We start from the raw sequence: 15,659 nt of genomic DNA, 5'->3' as shown, positions 1-15,659 counted from the left end.
TTGGATGCCAAAACGATCTCTTTTGCATACTCAACTTAGTCCTCGCGAATAAATCCCAGCGCAAATCTCCGCTACGAGACATTCACCTGTCAAACCTGAAGCGCGCGGCACGCGTAACACTCCACAGAGACAAACATCCACATATTTACCTTCCATTGTGAAAACGGCCGTAACAGCACACAAAATCGTTATTAATCCCACAGTCATGGTAAAAGGCATTGGCTGCTGCCGCGGTGTCCTCTTGATTTTGGAAAACAGGACGGCGTGGCGTGCGCGTAAAATCCGTCACTTGTCACGCAGGGTGATATTCCAGCGAACGGCGTGGAGTCACATCGCAGGCAGTAGTAAAAGAGTGAGTGGATGCTGCCACGGACGCGGAGCGCAGAGATGAGAGCTTCGGAGAGACGGACTCCCGCTCCCCCGAAACCCCCTTTAAAACCTATGGACCAATAAGAGACTGCACACCGAAAATCGCCAACCAATCACAGACAGGCTCTCTTTACAGCATGCATTGTTATTCAAAACAAAAACTTTTCAGTTTTTCTCAGTAAGGCAAAATACGAGTTCGGTTGGAAGGGAAATAGCGACCTCAGATGGCCAAAAACGCAGCTTCACCAGCAGAAATCACTTCTCTCAGGTGCTTTTAGCACGTTTATTTTTAACTTAAAAATATTTTGCAATGAAGCATGGCACCGTGTGATATGACAAAAAGCCATCATTCTAAATTACATCTATATCGTAAAACTACAAGCAATGGTTTGACTCTAAAGTGAAACAGGTGGTGAAATTTAGATTTTCTTTTGTGATTTTTTTAAGCAAAAGTATTTATGTGAGTAAAATTTAATAATAATATAATATTGAATAATAATAATAATATACATTTAATAATAGCCTACATTTAAAAAACTACTGTACAACTAAATCTAGTATTAAACATTTTTATTTATGAGTTATATATAATGAAATTATAATATTTAATAATATTTTTTTACGTGTGAGTGTTAAATAATAATAATAATAATAATAATAATAATAATTAAACATTTTGCAAAAAAGAATAATAATAATAATAACATTGTACACTTAAGTTTAAAATGATATTAGATTTAGTTTCCTTGCATGTTTTCCTGAAATAGCTTGCAATAAATCTACACAGATAACTATCTGGATGTTGCTGCTTTTGTAATCAACCTTAGAAATAACTAAATTAAAAATATCATAATTAATGGCTACATTTAGAGAATGAATAAAGACTGCGTCACTGGAACATAATTCAGGACTGAACAACGGAAAAGCATTTGTCTAAAGACAGATTTGGCCCTGGTTTGTGTCTGTTCTCTTATGGTGACTGATAGTTTTAGAATAAACGTTTGACATGAAACTTAATAAAAATGACATGGTCTGGGTCTCTCTTGCAACAGGTCTGTCAGGAGGTATAAATCAAATAGTTCCTTGTCTCGCTAATCATCTGAGCACGTTGTAGTAGTAAATGATTTTGAAAGCAATAGAAGAAGGCATAAAACGCAACGTCTTTCATCATCCTGCAAGGCTCAAGCCCAAATTTAGAGAGCAATTACAATTGAAGTAATCTGCAAAGTGAAAGTGGCGTTCAAGAAGCCAGACAAATAGAAGAGAGACAGTGAGCAAGTCAGAGAGACCATACGGTTGATACACTTAAGGAGAGATACTACTGTAGGTGAACACACCTACTTTAGCCCTAACCTAAAACAGTTTAAACTTATATATTACATTTACTATAAATACATTTTATGTATATTAAAAAAGTGGACCCAATCAAAAATATATATTGATCCACACAATATATATATTTTTTCCCTCTCTTTAATATGCTTTAACATGATGGCCAGATCATATCATTCAAAAGGTTATTTAATAAAGAATAAATGAATACACTTTTTGACTTTTTATTAAGAAATAAAAAAAGATCATGAAATGAAATGGGGGGTGGGCGGGGGTTCATATATCTTGGTGAAAATTAAAATAAATGATCTCAGTAGGGGTGTGTGATAATGAAGAAAAAAAAGGTATCTCTGTTTTCTGGAATTGTGTTGCTAATGCTAATGATAATTAGATGTTTTTTGCTGAGCATGTTATTGTGCTGGTACTTTCGCAGGTCACAGTCAAAATCACTGCATGATTGAGTCATTTATTGAATTGATTAGTTCAAACTGATTGATTCAGTAAGGAAACACCTCATGTGTTTCTCAGAGATGCAAAACAGTTTTGCTGTGGCTTTGTTTGGAGCTATTTCCGTTGTCAAAATACAGCAAAAATAAGAACTGTGGCGTCTAAAATGTAAGTTTAATACTAACCTTAATATTAACTTTTTTTATTGAGCTGTTCATCAAATCAATATCACATTTTCAAATCGTGCTGATATTTGGAGAAAAACTTCACTCTTCGTCTGATATTAGCTATATCAGATTATATAAATATAAAAGTCATATGGGGGCATTTTTGTAAGATCACGCTAGATCTCAGTCATATTGATGTGAGATTTTTACATCTATCTATAATTATTTTAGATTTATAAAAAAAGCTAAAAGGTGATCAAAACAAACAAACTAATTCCCTATAGCAATTAAAAAAAAATTCATATAAGAAAAATCGTCTTATCGTTATACTTCTTTAATATTCTACTGTTATTAAATTTGTGAGTCGTATCAACATGCATCAAATAATAAAGATTTAAAAATGAATTATAAATCAAATCTAACTTTTACTTTGACTTGTTTAAGATCGATAACAATTAAAGCAGACAATGTCACTTTTTTTTTTTGTGATCAACTTTTTATTTTTAACAAACAGGGAAAGAGGAGCAACAGACATACCATCAACAATTCACAATCTGAAAGAGACGAAAGAAAAAAAAAAAACCATTCCTTTACATACTCCAAAATGTCAGAAGAAAAACATTGCAATGCATCAATAGTCCCATGCATAGCTCTGTTCATTCATACCATTGTACATTTACTGGCCACTATCCCAAGGAGGCTATGTATCCTAAATGTTTTTGCACACTTGTGCAGAGTAAACCAGTTTTGTATTATTGTCTCCTTTGTAGCTGTTACACCAGCAAACAACATTCTCTTCTTTAATGAACGTATGCATGAGTTGGAATCGTCATTGAGAAGACATAAACCTGGATTAGATGTGTAATCAATTTGTAGTAAAAAGGATAAAACAGAATTCACTTATGTCCATAGGCTGACAACAATTGGACATTCTCAAAACATGTGGAGAAAAGTACCTGCTGAAACAGTGTTACAGATATGGCAGTTATAGGTTGATTGCAGTTACATTTTAAGCCTTTGGAAGGAGTTATGTATGCTCTATGGATGACTTTGAAATGGATAAGACAATGAGCCAAGTTTTTAGAAGTTAAGATTAGATTAGACCACACCCTCTCACACCCTCTGACCGATAAGTCAAAATCTGTTCATTCACGATTCAATATAGATTTAATAGAAAGAGGCTTTGCAGTGTGATCACAAGTTTACTATATATTAGAGAAACAGATGGCCGAGCAGAGGGTGGTGCGATCCAATCCCACATAGCATGAGAGGAAATGGGGGATGCCCAGGGAACTCCATAGGCCTTGAGAGCAGAGCATAACTGAAAAGACATTGTCACTTTTTTAACAAAGTGAAAGCACAAACTTTACATACTCATCAATTTAAAAGGTTTGGTTTCTTCTCCTCTTGAGCTAGATTAAAAACCAAAACCAAAACCTCAGCTTCAACCAAGCTAACACACTCCTGTCATGCATGTCGTCTAAACAGTTACCAGCTACCCTTTTCCCATGTTGATTTCCTTCTGAAAGCAAGTGTATGGTTTCTATACGAACCATGTCCGCTTAATTAACATTGTGAAATGTATCGGCGTTAATTGGAGCTCTCTTCATTAGCACACGGAGCTTAATAAGCAGAGGATGTTAATGAGTTTGAGCTGGCTGTGTGCAGTGGGCCACTGCTGGGGAACTGCTGTTCTCAAGCACCAATTTTACAAGACTACTAGCAAGACAAGAACAAAAGCAACCTGTCAGGTGCGCACCACACACACACAGAGATGCGTGCACCTCAAGGTTTGTGTAATGCACACAGCCAAACGGGTGTGCATGTGTCCTTCCCAGTGCCAGCAGAGTTGTTTTGAGAATTGCGTGTGCATGCTGAAGCCATCATTATCTTCATAAGGGCAGGAGGAAGACATTTGCATTCAAATTGGACTCTAATTGCCCTGCAAAGTCAGGGACATTTTATAATCATATTTTTGCAAACAGCACAAGTCACAGTCTCTACTCTCCCTTACCTCTGTTCCCTTGGATTTAATATTTTAAATACTATTTTAAAAGTACACAGGAATATATTATACAAATGTTTATACATGCATGAATATGCATGGAACGCACTGATGACTCACTACATTTGCCAATAGTGTGCAGTTTAGAGCAGAGCAAACATTATGGAATAGTGTATCTCACAATCTAACATTTTTGACTTGACCTACCTTTACAAGGTGACAAATGAGCCAGAATTATGATTTTAACACATCTCTTCTGAAGTATTTGATAGGAAATGCCAAAAGTTCAGACATTTACACAAAATTGGTTAACAACATGCAAACTGGCTGCATATACTGCGGTCATATAACAACAGGATACTACTGTTTGAAATATTCATCATTACGTTTTGCATACAAGGGTTGTTTTCTCTAAGGTGGAAAAATTGGATGAGAAAATAATTGACAGTACAGAAATTAGCTTACCTTGGGGCAGATATATGATGTTGTTATTGTATAAATATTCATGAATAAATGCACATAAATTTACAATTTTTGATGGAAGTCAATGGGGACCAGCAACAGAATGTGAACTTTTCCGTTAATGTTACAAAAGATTTATATTTTAAATAAATACTGCCGTTTTTTTTTGTTTTTTTTAAAAAGAAAAAAAATCCTTTAAAAAAATGCATCACTACTTCCAAATATTAAGCAGCACAACTGTTTTTAAAATTGATAATAATAATAAATGTTTCTTGAGCAGCAAATCAGCATATTACAATGATTTCTGAAGAACACTGAAGACACTGAAGACTAGACTAATAATGCGGAAAAATCAGCTTTGTCACAGGAATAAATTACATTTAATAGAGAAAACAGTTATTTTAAATTGTAATAATATTTCACATTATTTCTGTGTTTACTGTATTTCTGATCAAATAAGTGCAGCCTTGGTGAGCATAAGAGACTTTATCAAATTTCAAATACTGACCAAAAACTTTTGAAAGGTAGTGTAGGTGGACTCCACTAACTGTTGACCTGAGCCAATAAGATTTTAGAACATTTTGCTACTTGAATAAATAGTTAGATAATATTCTGATGAGGTCTCGCGTGTTAAACACCATTTAAACAGTATTTCAATATAAATTATAATATAAATGGTTGTGTGTTCTTTCTGCCTTTAACCCAGAAATTGTGAGAAGAAATAAAAACATACTTTTTCCCCCATACTATTTTTTTTAAATAGCAGTCAGTTTATAGTATGCTCACACTAAGACTGTGTTCTGAATGAAATACAGTATACTGTGCAGAACACAGTGTATCATTGTGTAATCTACCAGCGGTGCGTTTTCTTTTCTCTGTGTTCAATGGCCCTCTATCAAAGGTGTGCTGAAACAGATGGTCTATAGACAAGGGACACACATCAGACGGGGGTTTACAGACCGGTCCTACAGTTATCAATTAAGAGGCCGTCCCACCTGCACTTCATCTCCTCATCTGCATCCCATCAGCCTGATTTGGCATTGGCCGTCCTGCACCTGATAACACTCAAAGAGCGTCCACTCACTCTCTCTCTCCTTTACACACTGGCTCATATCTCTCCTTGGTTCCTTCCCCAATACTGGAGAGGAAATTCAATCGTGCTTCAATATTCTCGTCGAGGCCCGCAGGCAGACCGACATGACTGTCACACAACAGTATTGCATTAGAAACATACAGCATGCCGTTTTCTCCACTCCAATAACAGCAGTACATGGTAAGAGGCCGCTGTATACTGACAGACTATTGATTACGCCTAGCAAATTACAGCTACAGCCTGGACGAGCTGAAACACCAGCACTGGCCCAGAAACACACTTCAAGGCTGAAAACACAGCTGTGTGTTTCAAATAGACACAAGAGGGATCAACACAGGATGTGCTGGGAATATACAGTTTGCCGAAAGCATTTACACTAGGACTAGGATGGGGATAAATACTTACAATACAACTTACACATTAAGAAAAGTATCATATAAATTCACTAAGTATGTGATATGCCTGGAGGTAAAGATTCAGATCATATCAGTAGCTTAAAGGGATAGTTCAGTCAAATATCTTAATATGTGTTCAGCAGAAGGAAATTCACACAGGTTTGGAACATAACGAAACTGAAATCTTTGGGTGAATTATCTCTTAAATAAAAGCTGTTATATTCTACACGGATTAGGTTACTTAAACTCAAACTATAAATTACATTAAATTAAAATGAAAACTGAAAATATTTTTAAAAAGCTAAACCAAAAAAGATGAATAATATAACTGTATATGACTAAATATTATACTATATACTACAACTGTATATGATTAATATTAAAATAACACTAATACTACTGTAGCTACAGACATTATTCCACAATAAACATTTCAAACTAAATATGCTACATTGTTTTCACATTAAAACTTAAAATATTAATAATAGTTTTCAGTAAGTGAAGCATATAACAGCAACAACTACAAAAATACTTTTTATTATTGATAAACTTAAAACTTAAAATAAGAATGAAAACTGAAAATGTATAAATAAAAGCTAATTCTAGTGATTAATAAATAATAATAAACAAGTGAGTGAAACAGTAGATATTATTCCAGACATTACAAACAGAAATCTTCCACATTGTTTTTACATGACCTCATGAAGTTGCATACTTAATTCAGCAAGTCATGACTACCATCATAGATGGTAATATATATGTGTGTGTGTGTGTGTGTGTGTGTGTGTGTGTGTGTGTGCGCGCGCATAAGGCTATTTCTATCATATATAGTAAGTATAGTAAGAGATGTGAAAAATCATGACTAATATATCATCCAGTTCAACACACTGGAAATGGAAGGTCAAATCGAATACACTGTATTGTGGAATAAACTATTCCACACAGTATCAGATCTGTATAATGCTCATTTCTGCAAATGTACTAAAGGTCATCCAGGTATTCCATGTAAATGCAGCAAATTAGTCCAACATTTCAAGAAAACAAATGAGGTTTATAATAAAAGTTGTATCCAAAACCAACACTTAACCTTGGATATTAAAGCTGTGCTGTTCTTCTGCCTCTAATTGAAGCTAAAAATGCAAGGTGATGCTGGATAACTTGGTAATTGTGAGTATTATACAAAGTAATGATTTTTCACAGAAAGACGGCAGTACAAAACTCAAACAAGGCTCTAATCACCTTGAGATTTCTCCCCTGGGGGAAACTTCAAGGGCAGAAGCAGAGATTCAAAAAGACGACTTGTGCTCCAACTGCATATAAAAAGAAGCAGAATCCACACACATCACTTATTAAAATTCAAAATGCAACTAAAATGCCACAGTATCAAATGAATCATTAACTAAAACTAACGGATACTTAAAAAGTTAATGCAACAGCCAACAGAGCAGAATTACTCATAAAAATAAGTTGAAATGCATTGCCACATTGAAACCACCTGCTCATCAAACATCTCACAAAAATATAAACAGTTTATTAGCATGTATTCTATCAGATAAAAAAAAACCTCAATTGAGCACTTAATTTTTTGGCACATTTTTAGAATTTATGCGCATCATGGTGTTTCGATCCCGCATTTTTTATGCGATACCCCAAAATTTGCATAAAGATAGCTGAATGGAAAAATAGCTTCTGTTTCATGTCAGAAAAGGTTTGATTTCAACAAGGTCTATAGCAAGTTGTATGAATGTTGAGTCGACTTGCAAAATCTAAACACAATTCTAAACAAATATCAGCGATTCAACCTTGATCCAATCTAAATGTTCTAGCAACACTGAACCAATAGTATTATCAAAAAAGAAAGTAAAAAAACAGACCAGTAGATTAGAACTAGATTGAAAGGAGAGCAGTGAAGACTTCAGAATCGCTCTAGATTGAGTGTGCGTGTGTCAGGTACAGAACTAGGGCAGAGTTTTACCCAAAACACAGCACTTTGTGCCACTGTCTGCTACTGTCATCTGCTTCTGCTGCTCTCTGAGCCCATTCATCATTTTTAATGGTGTCTCTCTGCCTCCTCCTTTCAGTGAGTGTGTGTACTCTTCTGTGGATTTACGATGGTGTGGATTTGTCATGCCTACTTCTAACACACTAAATCCAACCTCTGACCTCTGGGTCATCTCTAGAGAGGAACTGCAGCCTGGACCAATCAATCCCTGTTTGCTTGTGCTCTGGAAACACACTTGAGTTTGAACTTGTTCCTTCTGATACACATTTGCATTCTGGTCATTTTCATGCCATAAAGATACATAAAACACACAAAACATGGCACAGCTCACGGAGCAGTGGACAAAGAGGAAACAAATACTCAGAGGAGGAGGGTGAACAAATGCTGCTAAAATCATTACGGGTTTTGTTTGGGCTTTATTGATACAGGTGTTGTGTGAGAGCGAAGGAGAAGAGAGGAACACAATAATGGAGAAAAGAATGTCACCTCCATGTTTTAGAATTTTGTCATGTTTAAATGAACCACATTTGGCAATCAAATAAACATAAATAACGACTAAAATTATAAATAAAAAGGGTAAATATTATAAATATAAAAAAGTATAAATAAGATAAATATTAATAAATAAATAAGAGACATGCATAAATAAAAAGACTAATATTATTATAAACAACAAATATACATATTAGGGCTGCACAATTAATCAAATTTCTAATCGCAATTACAATTATGGATGCCACAGTTACATAATTGTTTAAAGCGGCAATAAATTGCTCAAAGCCCATTTATGTTATTCTGCACGCTTTTTCAGAATCAGAAAGATTTTTTTTTTCTTTCTACATATCATCTTAAGGGTTTTTCCATAGTTTTAGTATAACATTCTAATACCATTCATATATTTACTTTTTTATAATTTAAAAAAGAAACCAATCCGATGTATATTTGACATTTGAGGCTTAATACTATTGGAAAGCACTAAAGGTTTTTCAGTTAGAGTATTTTCAGCTTGTTTATTTTCATATAAAAATAACAATGTAATGTACAATGTACAAACAATGTAAATTGTGATAATCGTAATTAATAATCGCAATTACAATTTCAAGGGAATAATCAACAATTATGATTTTTATCATAATCGCGTAGTCCTAATACATATTATAAATAAGGTTAATATTATAAATACAAATACTATTTTAAATATAAATAAGATCGATATTATTAATAAATAGGATAAATAAATAAGAAAAACATTATACATATTAAATGTATTAAACATTAAAAATAAAACCAATAAATACAATAAGATAAATATTATACATACAATAAATAGGATAAGCAAGACAAATATTATGAATAATACAAAACAAATAAATACTTATATACATACCATTTTTTTTTTTTTTTTTTTTATCTAAAAGGTATAGTTAATCCAAAAACATTTTATGCATTATACATTTTTGTCCTTTTTGGAGCTTGACAGCCTCTGCCCACTGTAGATTCATTGTACTGAATAGAGAAGCAGAAACATTCAGCAAAACATCTCAGGTTTGTAAAGACATGGTTGAACAAATATAGGTTTGTAAAGACATATGGTTGAACAAATAATGACAGAATTTTCATTTTTTGGGTGAACTAAGGTTGCACTTTTAGTTCTAACTGCTGTGGGTTGGCTCTCGGTTATTAAAGTAGGTCAACATGAGCAGGACTGTGGTTTCTCAGGTCACTGAATCACACAAATGGCCCTTCAACCATTTTTTATGAAGTTTTATTTGTTTTTTATGGATTATAGTTAATTTTATCAAGGTGCATTGTAGATAAAAGCAGTTGGTACAACACAAGAAACTTCTAGACACTGGTTGGGCTGATCCACCTCAAATACATTAGCTGGTGCTTAATAACTGCAGTCAATAATGAAAAACATACTCACCAAGGCAAAACAGAGAGCCTGCCGCAAGACCGGGGCTAAATGTAGAAGACTTATTAATCCACTCAACACAGACAGATGGGTGCTGCTCTCTCCAAATACACACACACAAGTCTCCAAAGATCATGAGGCCATGCTCAGATACATTGATCCATTCAGACATGAAAGAAGCACAATGGTCTGAGTATAGTCAGTTTTGCTTATTTCTTGTTTGATTGGATCTGAAGTTGGGGTAAGTGTGGTGTATCTTCATAATTGGCCCCTATAGTTGGAAGAAGTGTGGTAATGTTGTATTTTGATTTTAAATATAGACTTGACCAGGGTTATTTTAGTTAACTAAGGGGGCATTTACATAATGCTATTTTTTTTTACCATTAATTTACACGACAACAGTGTTTTGGCCTGAAAACGCAAACTTTTGAATATGGGTTTCAAAGCTGTTTTGTAAACTACAAAAAAGTGAATTTGTGAAACATTATGCGTATTTGTGTTAAGTCTATAATTAAGCACATACGCAGGCACATAGTGTTTTTTAACACAGTGACATCGCCAACTACTGGCCTGGCATGCATAATACAGCGTTTTTAGTTGTTTTGTGCATCCGTGTGGACAGGGATCAAATCTGCATGTAAATCTGCTAAATCAAAACCATAAAAAAAAGTTGTTACTTGAAATAAAGTAAATGTTGACTGAAATAAAATACATTAAAATTATTTAAACTAGTTGCCAATACAACATTTCTGATTTGAATTCATTTTAACTTGATATACTAAAATAACTAAAACTGAAATAAAAATGTATAAAAACACTAGTTTATAAACAAACTGTATATTAAAAAAAACTACTTAAAAGACAAAATACAACAAAATTATTAACACTTTAAAATCAAAAGGAAAATATAAAAATGAAAAACTATAATAGTATCTCAATAATACTAAAATAACATTGGCCTTACCTGAATTTCTGTTCATTTTGTAAGTTCCAATTAGCAAAATGTCACATATTAACATATTTGTTTGGTATGGTACAATATTTTGCACATATTGAGGTACTCAAAATAAGCAAGTTTAGAAAACATAAAAGATACCCAATACTTCTATGAGTGAAGGAATATTGTAACATTGCATGTGTATCTGCACGTGAGTTAGTGAAGCCCTGAAGCTTTCATAATTAAAACTCAGGCCCTGTTTGCCATCTTGGTCTCTCAGCAGCAGTCATGGTGATCTTTTGTTTATTGAATTTTGTTGGATTAATAAGCGTCAGCATCATTCTGTCACCGTTTGAGACTCTGAGCTGACACTCTAGCAGAAGGTGTGCAGGTGGCAGGAGGCAGTCAACCTCTGACCTTTATTCATAAGCACAACATCATCCAGCGCTGAGAGGGTGATCAGCCAGATCTCTGACAGCTAATAGGACAGCGTGCACAGCTCAACCTCCGGGTCCTGCTGGGAATTTTATTTCATTATTGAAAGAGTGAACACACACTGATGAGCCTGAGAGACACACAAACAACTGTTTCCTGAATGCTGACATTCAGATACAAACTCACACACATATTTAGAAATATCATATATATATATATATATATATATATGCTCAAGGGAAACTGGGGTGTATAACATAAGCTATTTTAAATGTTGAATGTTTTGGCCAGTGTAATGCAAGTCTTTTGCTATCGTCATACGATTAACTCTGAGGAAAAGGGGAGCCATTTATCAGAGCCACAATGAATAATGAATTTTCTAAAATTAAACACATAAAACATTTATAATTAAGGTCGTTAACCATTTTCAGGGTTAATTGGTGTTTCGTTCACCCCAAATGTGTCAAATTACTTTTTTGGGGAATGGTTATCTGTTTGGATGTGCTTCTTTAATTAGCTGGTGACACTACTGACCATCAGTACCATGACAACCATGAAAAAGCACATATAATGGCAAAGATTCTTCTTGCTCGTTTGCCATTAGATTTGTACTATTTGGACTTGAATCTACCACAAAGCTTCAGATCATTTTATGACAATAAGCTGCAAAAATGAATCATGCAGAAAGCCATAAGCACATATGATCACTCAAAGTCTATACGGTCAAAATTATGTGGAACACCACGCCCTTACGTGTTAGTGAAATATTTGATTTTAATATCATAGCATGTCCATATACTTTTGGTCATCTAGTGCAGTGGTTTTACGTGTTAGTTAATTGTTTGATTTTAATATTGTAGATTTTGCATGTATTTTTTGTCTTATAGTGCAATAACAAGTCTGTGAGTTTCTACTAATGAGAAGGTGACCTGAATCAGGTGTGTTTGATTAAGGAGACATGCAAAATGTGCAGTGTTGGTGGTCCTCCAGGAATGTGGTTGAGAACCACTGATCTAGTGCACCAACACGTATTCGGAGCAACTCGGCCCATTAAATATAATCTCCTGAACTATGCAAATATGTAAGGGTAAGACAATCATCATAGAGCTGCATAACATACTGTTACCATATCAGTTACCAGCCAAAATATTAGGGTAAAAATAGGGTATTCTCATTTCCCTAATTTTTCTATCTGGGGAAAAACAGGAAAATTTAATAACATTGTTACATGCAATCTAGGAAAACGTGAAATAAATCAGTTTTTGTACATTATAAAAATTTAAACTTTTATTTTTGTGTTTTGTTTATATTTCATTATAATGATTTGAATAATAATTTATCAAAAAACTAATTTATTATAAAACAGCATAATTTAATATCAGCCATTTATTAGTTATGAACCATTATGAGATCATAATTATTACATACAGTTGTGGTGCATCCCTAGCCCTTCAGACAGGCACCCTTCAGATTTTGGTAGCCCAAAATGAATTTAACTAGCCTGAATTTAAAAAAATAAAAATAAATAAATAAATAAATAAATAAATAAATAAATAAATAAATAAATAAATAAATAAATAAAAAACCTCGGCCGACATCAGCATGATCTATAATGTCTGTGATTTTATTTTTCCTACAAATAACAAGTCAAGAAGTGAATGAACAACATGAATCAAAGAAGGAATTTTTTTTCTTACACTATTTAAGCCTGTCAGTACAGTGATATATTTTGGTAGGCCAACTGGAAGACACAATAGCCCCGGGATGTTGGGCTACCAATTTTGCGAGCCCTAAATATTTGCATGCAGTATTATGTAATTATGTAAAAGTCCTAAAAGATAGATAAACAAAAACAGTCTGTTTAATCTGTGAGAGGCTCTGGGGATAAATGGTTGTGTAAAAACCAATTTATGTTTTTTTTTTTTACAAGAAAACTTTACTTATTGTTACTTTACCTTTAGTCAACTTCATTGTGAAAAATAGAACAATACAAAACAATACAAAAGTCCAAATCACTACCTGATAAATAATGACTAAAGAGGTAAGTGACTGACATTGGGAGCTTCTTCAGAGTCACCTAACTGTCGGTTCTGCTGGATTAATTTGAAGAAGAAACTATTCCCAAAACCATTTCTGACTACTTTCTAGTGGAACTTTCCAAAGTTTTTTTTTTTTTTTTTTACTCCAGATTGATGTTCTTGAGATAACAGTAACATCAATACAACATTCTTTCTTTTCTTCTGACAGTTGTGGAGACACACACAGCTCCTTAGATAAACACTTTCCCCAATGAAATCGCAGAGAAACGCTAGAATCATTTATTTTTCAGATCCCCTTAAAATCTCCAGACTCGCCCACTGCGGCATCACAGGAGTGCACCTATGGCCGCCGGAGAGCAAAGCGAGAGCTCACCCTGACAGAGAGCTTATCACATCTCCATGACACATAAAGATGTTTCCCTAATCTCTTCCAGAAAAGCGTTTGAACTTTACCTCTCTGAGCTGGCGGTCTTGTGAGAGCAGCTGAGCTCTGACTGATAAAGATGGAGCAGAGAGATGAAGCGGCACTGCATATGTCTGAGGTTAAGGGTCAAGCCATTAAATCACGCTCTTATCTGCCGACGCAATAATGAAAGTATGCCTCCATTTCTCTTATCTGAAACAGAAACCCAACAAAACGCTTTCGAATTTGTTATTTCATTATGTTAATGAAATTAAAATCACATATTTTTAGAATAACATGATTTTTTTTTTTTTTTGAAACCAGTTCGAATTCTGTTATAAAACAGGATATTGACTGAGGAAAAGGAAGAGAGTAAACTTGAATTATTCCATTGGGAAATAATTGGATTGGGAAAGTGGTAGAGAATGATGCTACAGCAACACCAAAGTCATAAGTCTGAGTCCCAAAGAATATGGGCAAAATTAATAGCTCAAATTTATAAATGCAGCTTTAAACAGTAGCTATATAATTTAATATAGCCTAGATAAGCTTTGGATAAAAGTGTCTTCCAAATGCGTAAATTATAAAAGACATTTTTTCTTTGGAATAACATTTACCGATTAATTGTGGACAGGAAGATGCTTTCATAAAGTAAATTTTGATTTCACATTGACATTATACTTAAAACATCTCCCACGTTCTTTCTCCAGTGTGTCTTGTCTGGTATGTGTGGCATTATCCCATATCAACTACCAAGATTATCAGTATAAATATTACAATAGTCCCATAATACCAATCAGCCAGCTTGCTGGTGGTACAAAGACAAACCTTTCCTGTGACATTTCTGCAGTTTGACAGTGTAATCTAGACAAACGTGAAGATCATGTTCAAAGAGTCACATTATCTTAAAGTAGTTTCATCACAAAGATGCACGCTCTCCCTATATTTTAGAGAAAGTCTCCTCTGTAGCGCTCAGATTTGCATTGGTTCTTGTGCATGTTATAATTTATTCTGTTGCATCAAGATGTCAGATTTGTTGTGTCAGCTTTGGTGTCAGTGAACTACCACTGGTTCTTGCAAGTCTTGTGACCAATTGCAACATGGCAAGCTTAAAAAAAATAAAAAATAAATTCTAAGAGCTACAGTGGAGAGCAAGAATTTGAGTGAAATTTCACTGAGTTCCTCTAGAAAGCAGGTGTTTAGAACAAGGCAGCTGGTTTGTTGCTAGTCTAAAGTTGTCTACCAACCCTAATAGACTTGACCAAGATCTAGCAGGCAAGCTAAGAGCCCAATGACAGGTCCAAATGATAGATTATCTTGGAACGGTTTAGGACCATAAATGACCTGAATCTGAAATTCAAGTTAAACCAGAATTTCATCTGATATGATCCATACTCTCAGTACTGTAGGTATCAGTTCATCTCCTGTAGCATGTAAAGATAAGTGAGATCTAGAGAGAATAGGCCAAGCACTGCCATGCCACAGGAGCCAACCGTCTCATTCACATGGCGTGAGAAGAAGGATGAGCATTTAGACAAACAAATCATTTCAGCCCCAGATTGCTCTGGCAGCACAGAGCTGTTCCATTATCACGCCACGGCTATCTGGGTAATGCTCAATAACCGTGCCATTAGGCTGAAGAGTGGAGCTGCCAGCTC

The 15,659-nt window shown here is 34.4% G+C and overlaps 1 protein-coding gene across 2 annotated transcripts in view; it reads right to left on the bottom strand.

Moving 5' to 3' along the window:
- LOC109089987 (ephrin type-B receptor 1-B) overlaps positions 1-436 on the bottom strand; it is a 208,259-nt gene extending 207,823 nt beyond the window's left edge. Inside the window, exon 1 of one of the 2 annotated variants that reach the window (XM_042711021.1) lies at positions 150-436. In XM_042711021.1, coding sequence (XP_042566955.1) covers positions 150-219 — 70 coding nt within the window. In that variant the 5' untranslated portion in view covers positions 220-436. The remainder of the gene's footprint in view (positions 1-149) is intronic. The other variant, XM_042711027.1, reaches the window with a different exon arrangement.
- Positions 437-15,659: the final 15,223 nt, after the last annotated feature.

Source organism: Cyprinus carpio, chromosome A2, assembly GCF_018340385.1.
Source record: "Cyprinus carpio isolate SPL01 chromosome A2, ASM1834038v1, whole genome shotgun sequence".
NCBI lineage: Eukaryota > Metazoa > Chordata > Actinopteri > Cypriniformes > Cyprinidae > Cyprinus > Cyprinus carpio.
The sequence above is the reverse complement of the archived record's forward strand: the minus strand, read 5'-3'. Positions and strand labels throughout refer to the sequence as shown.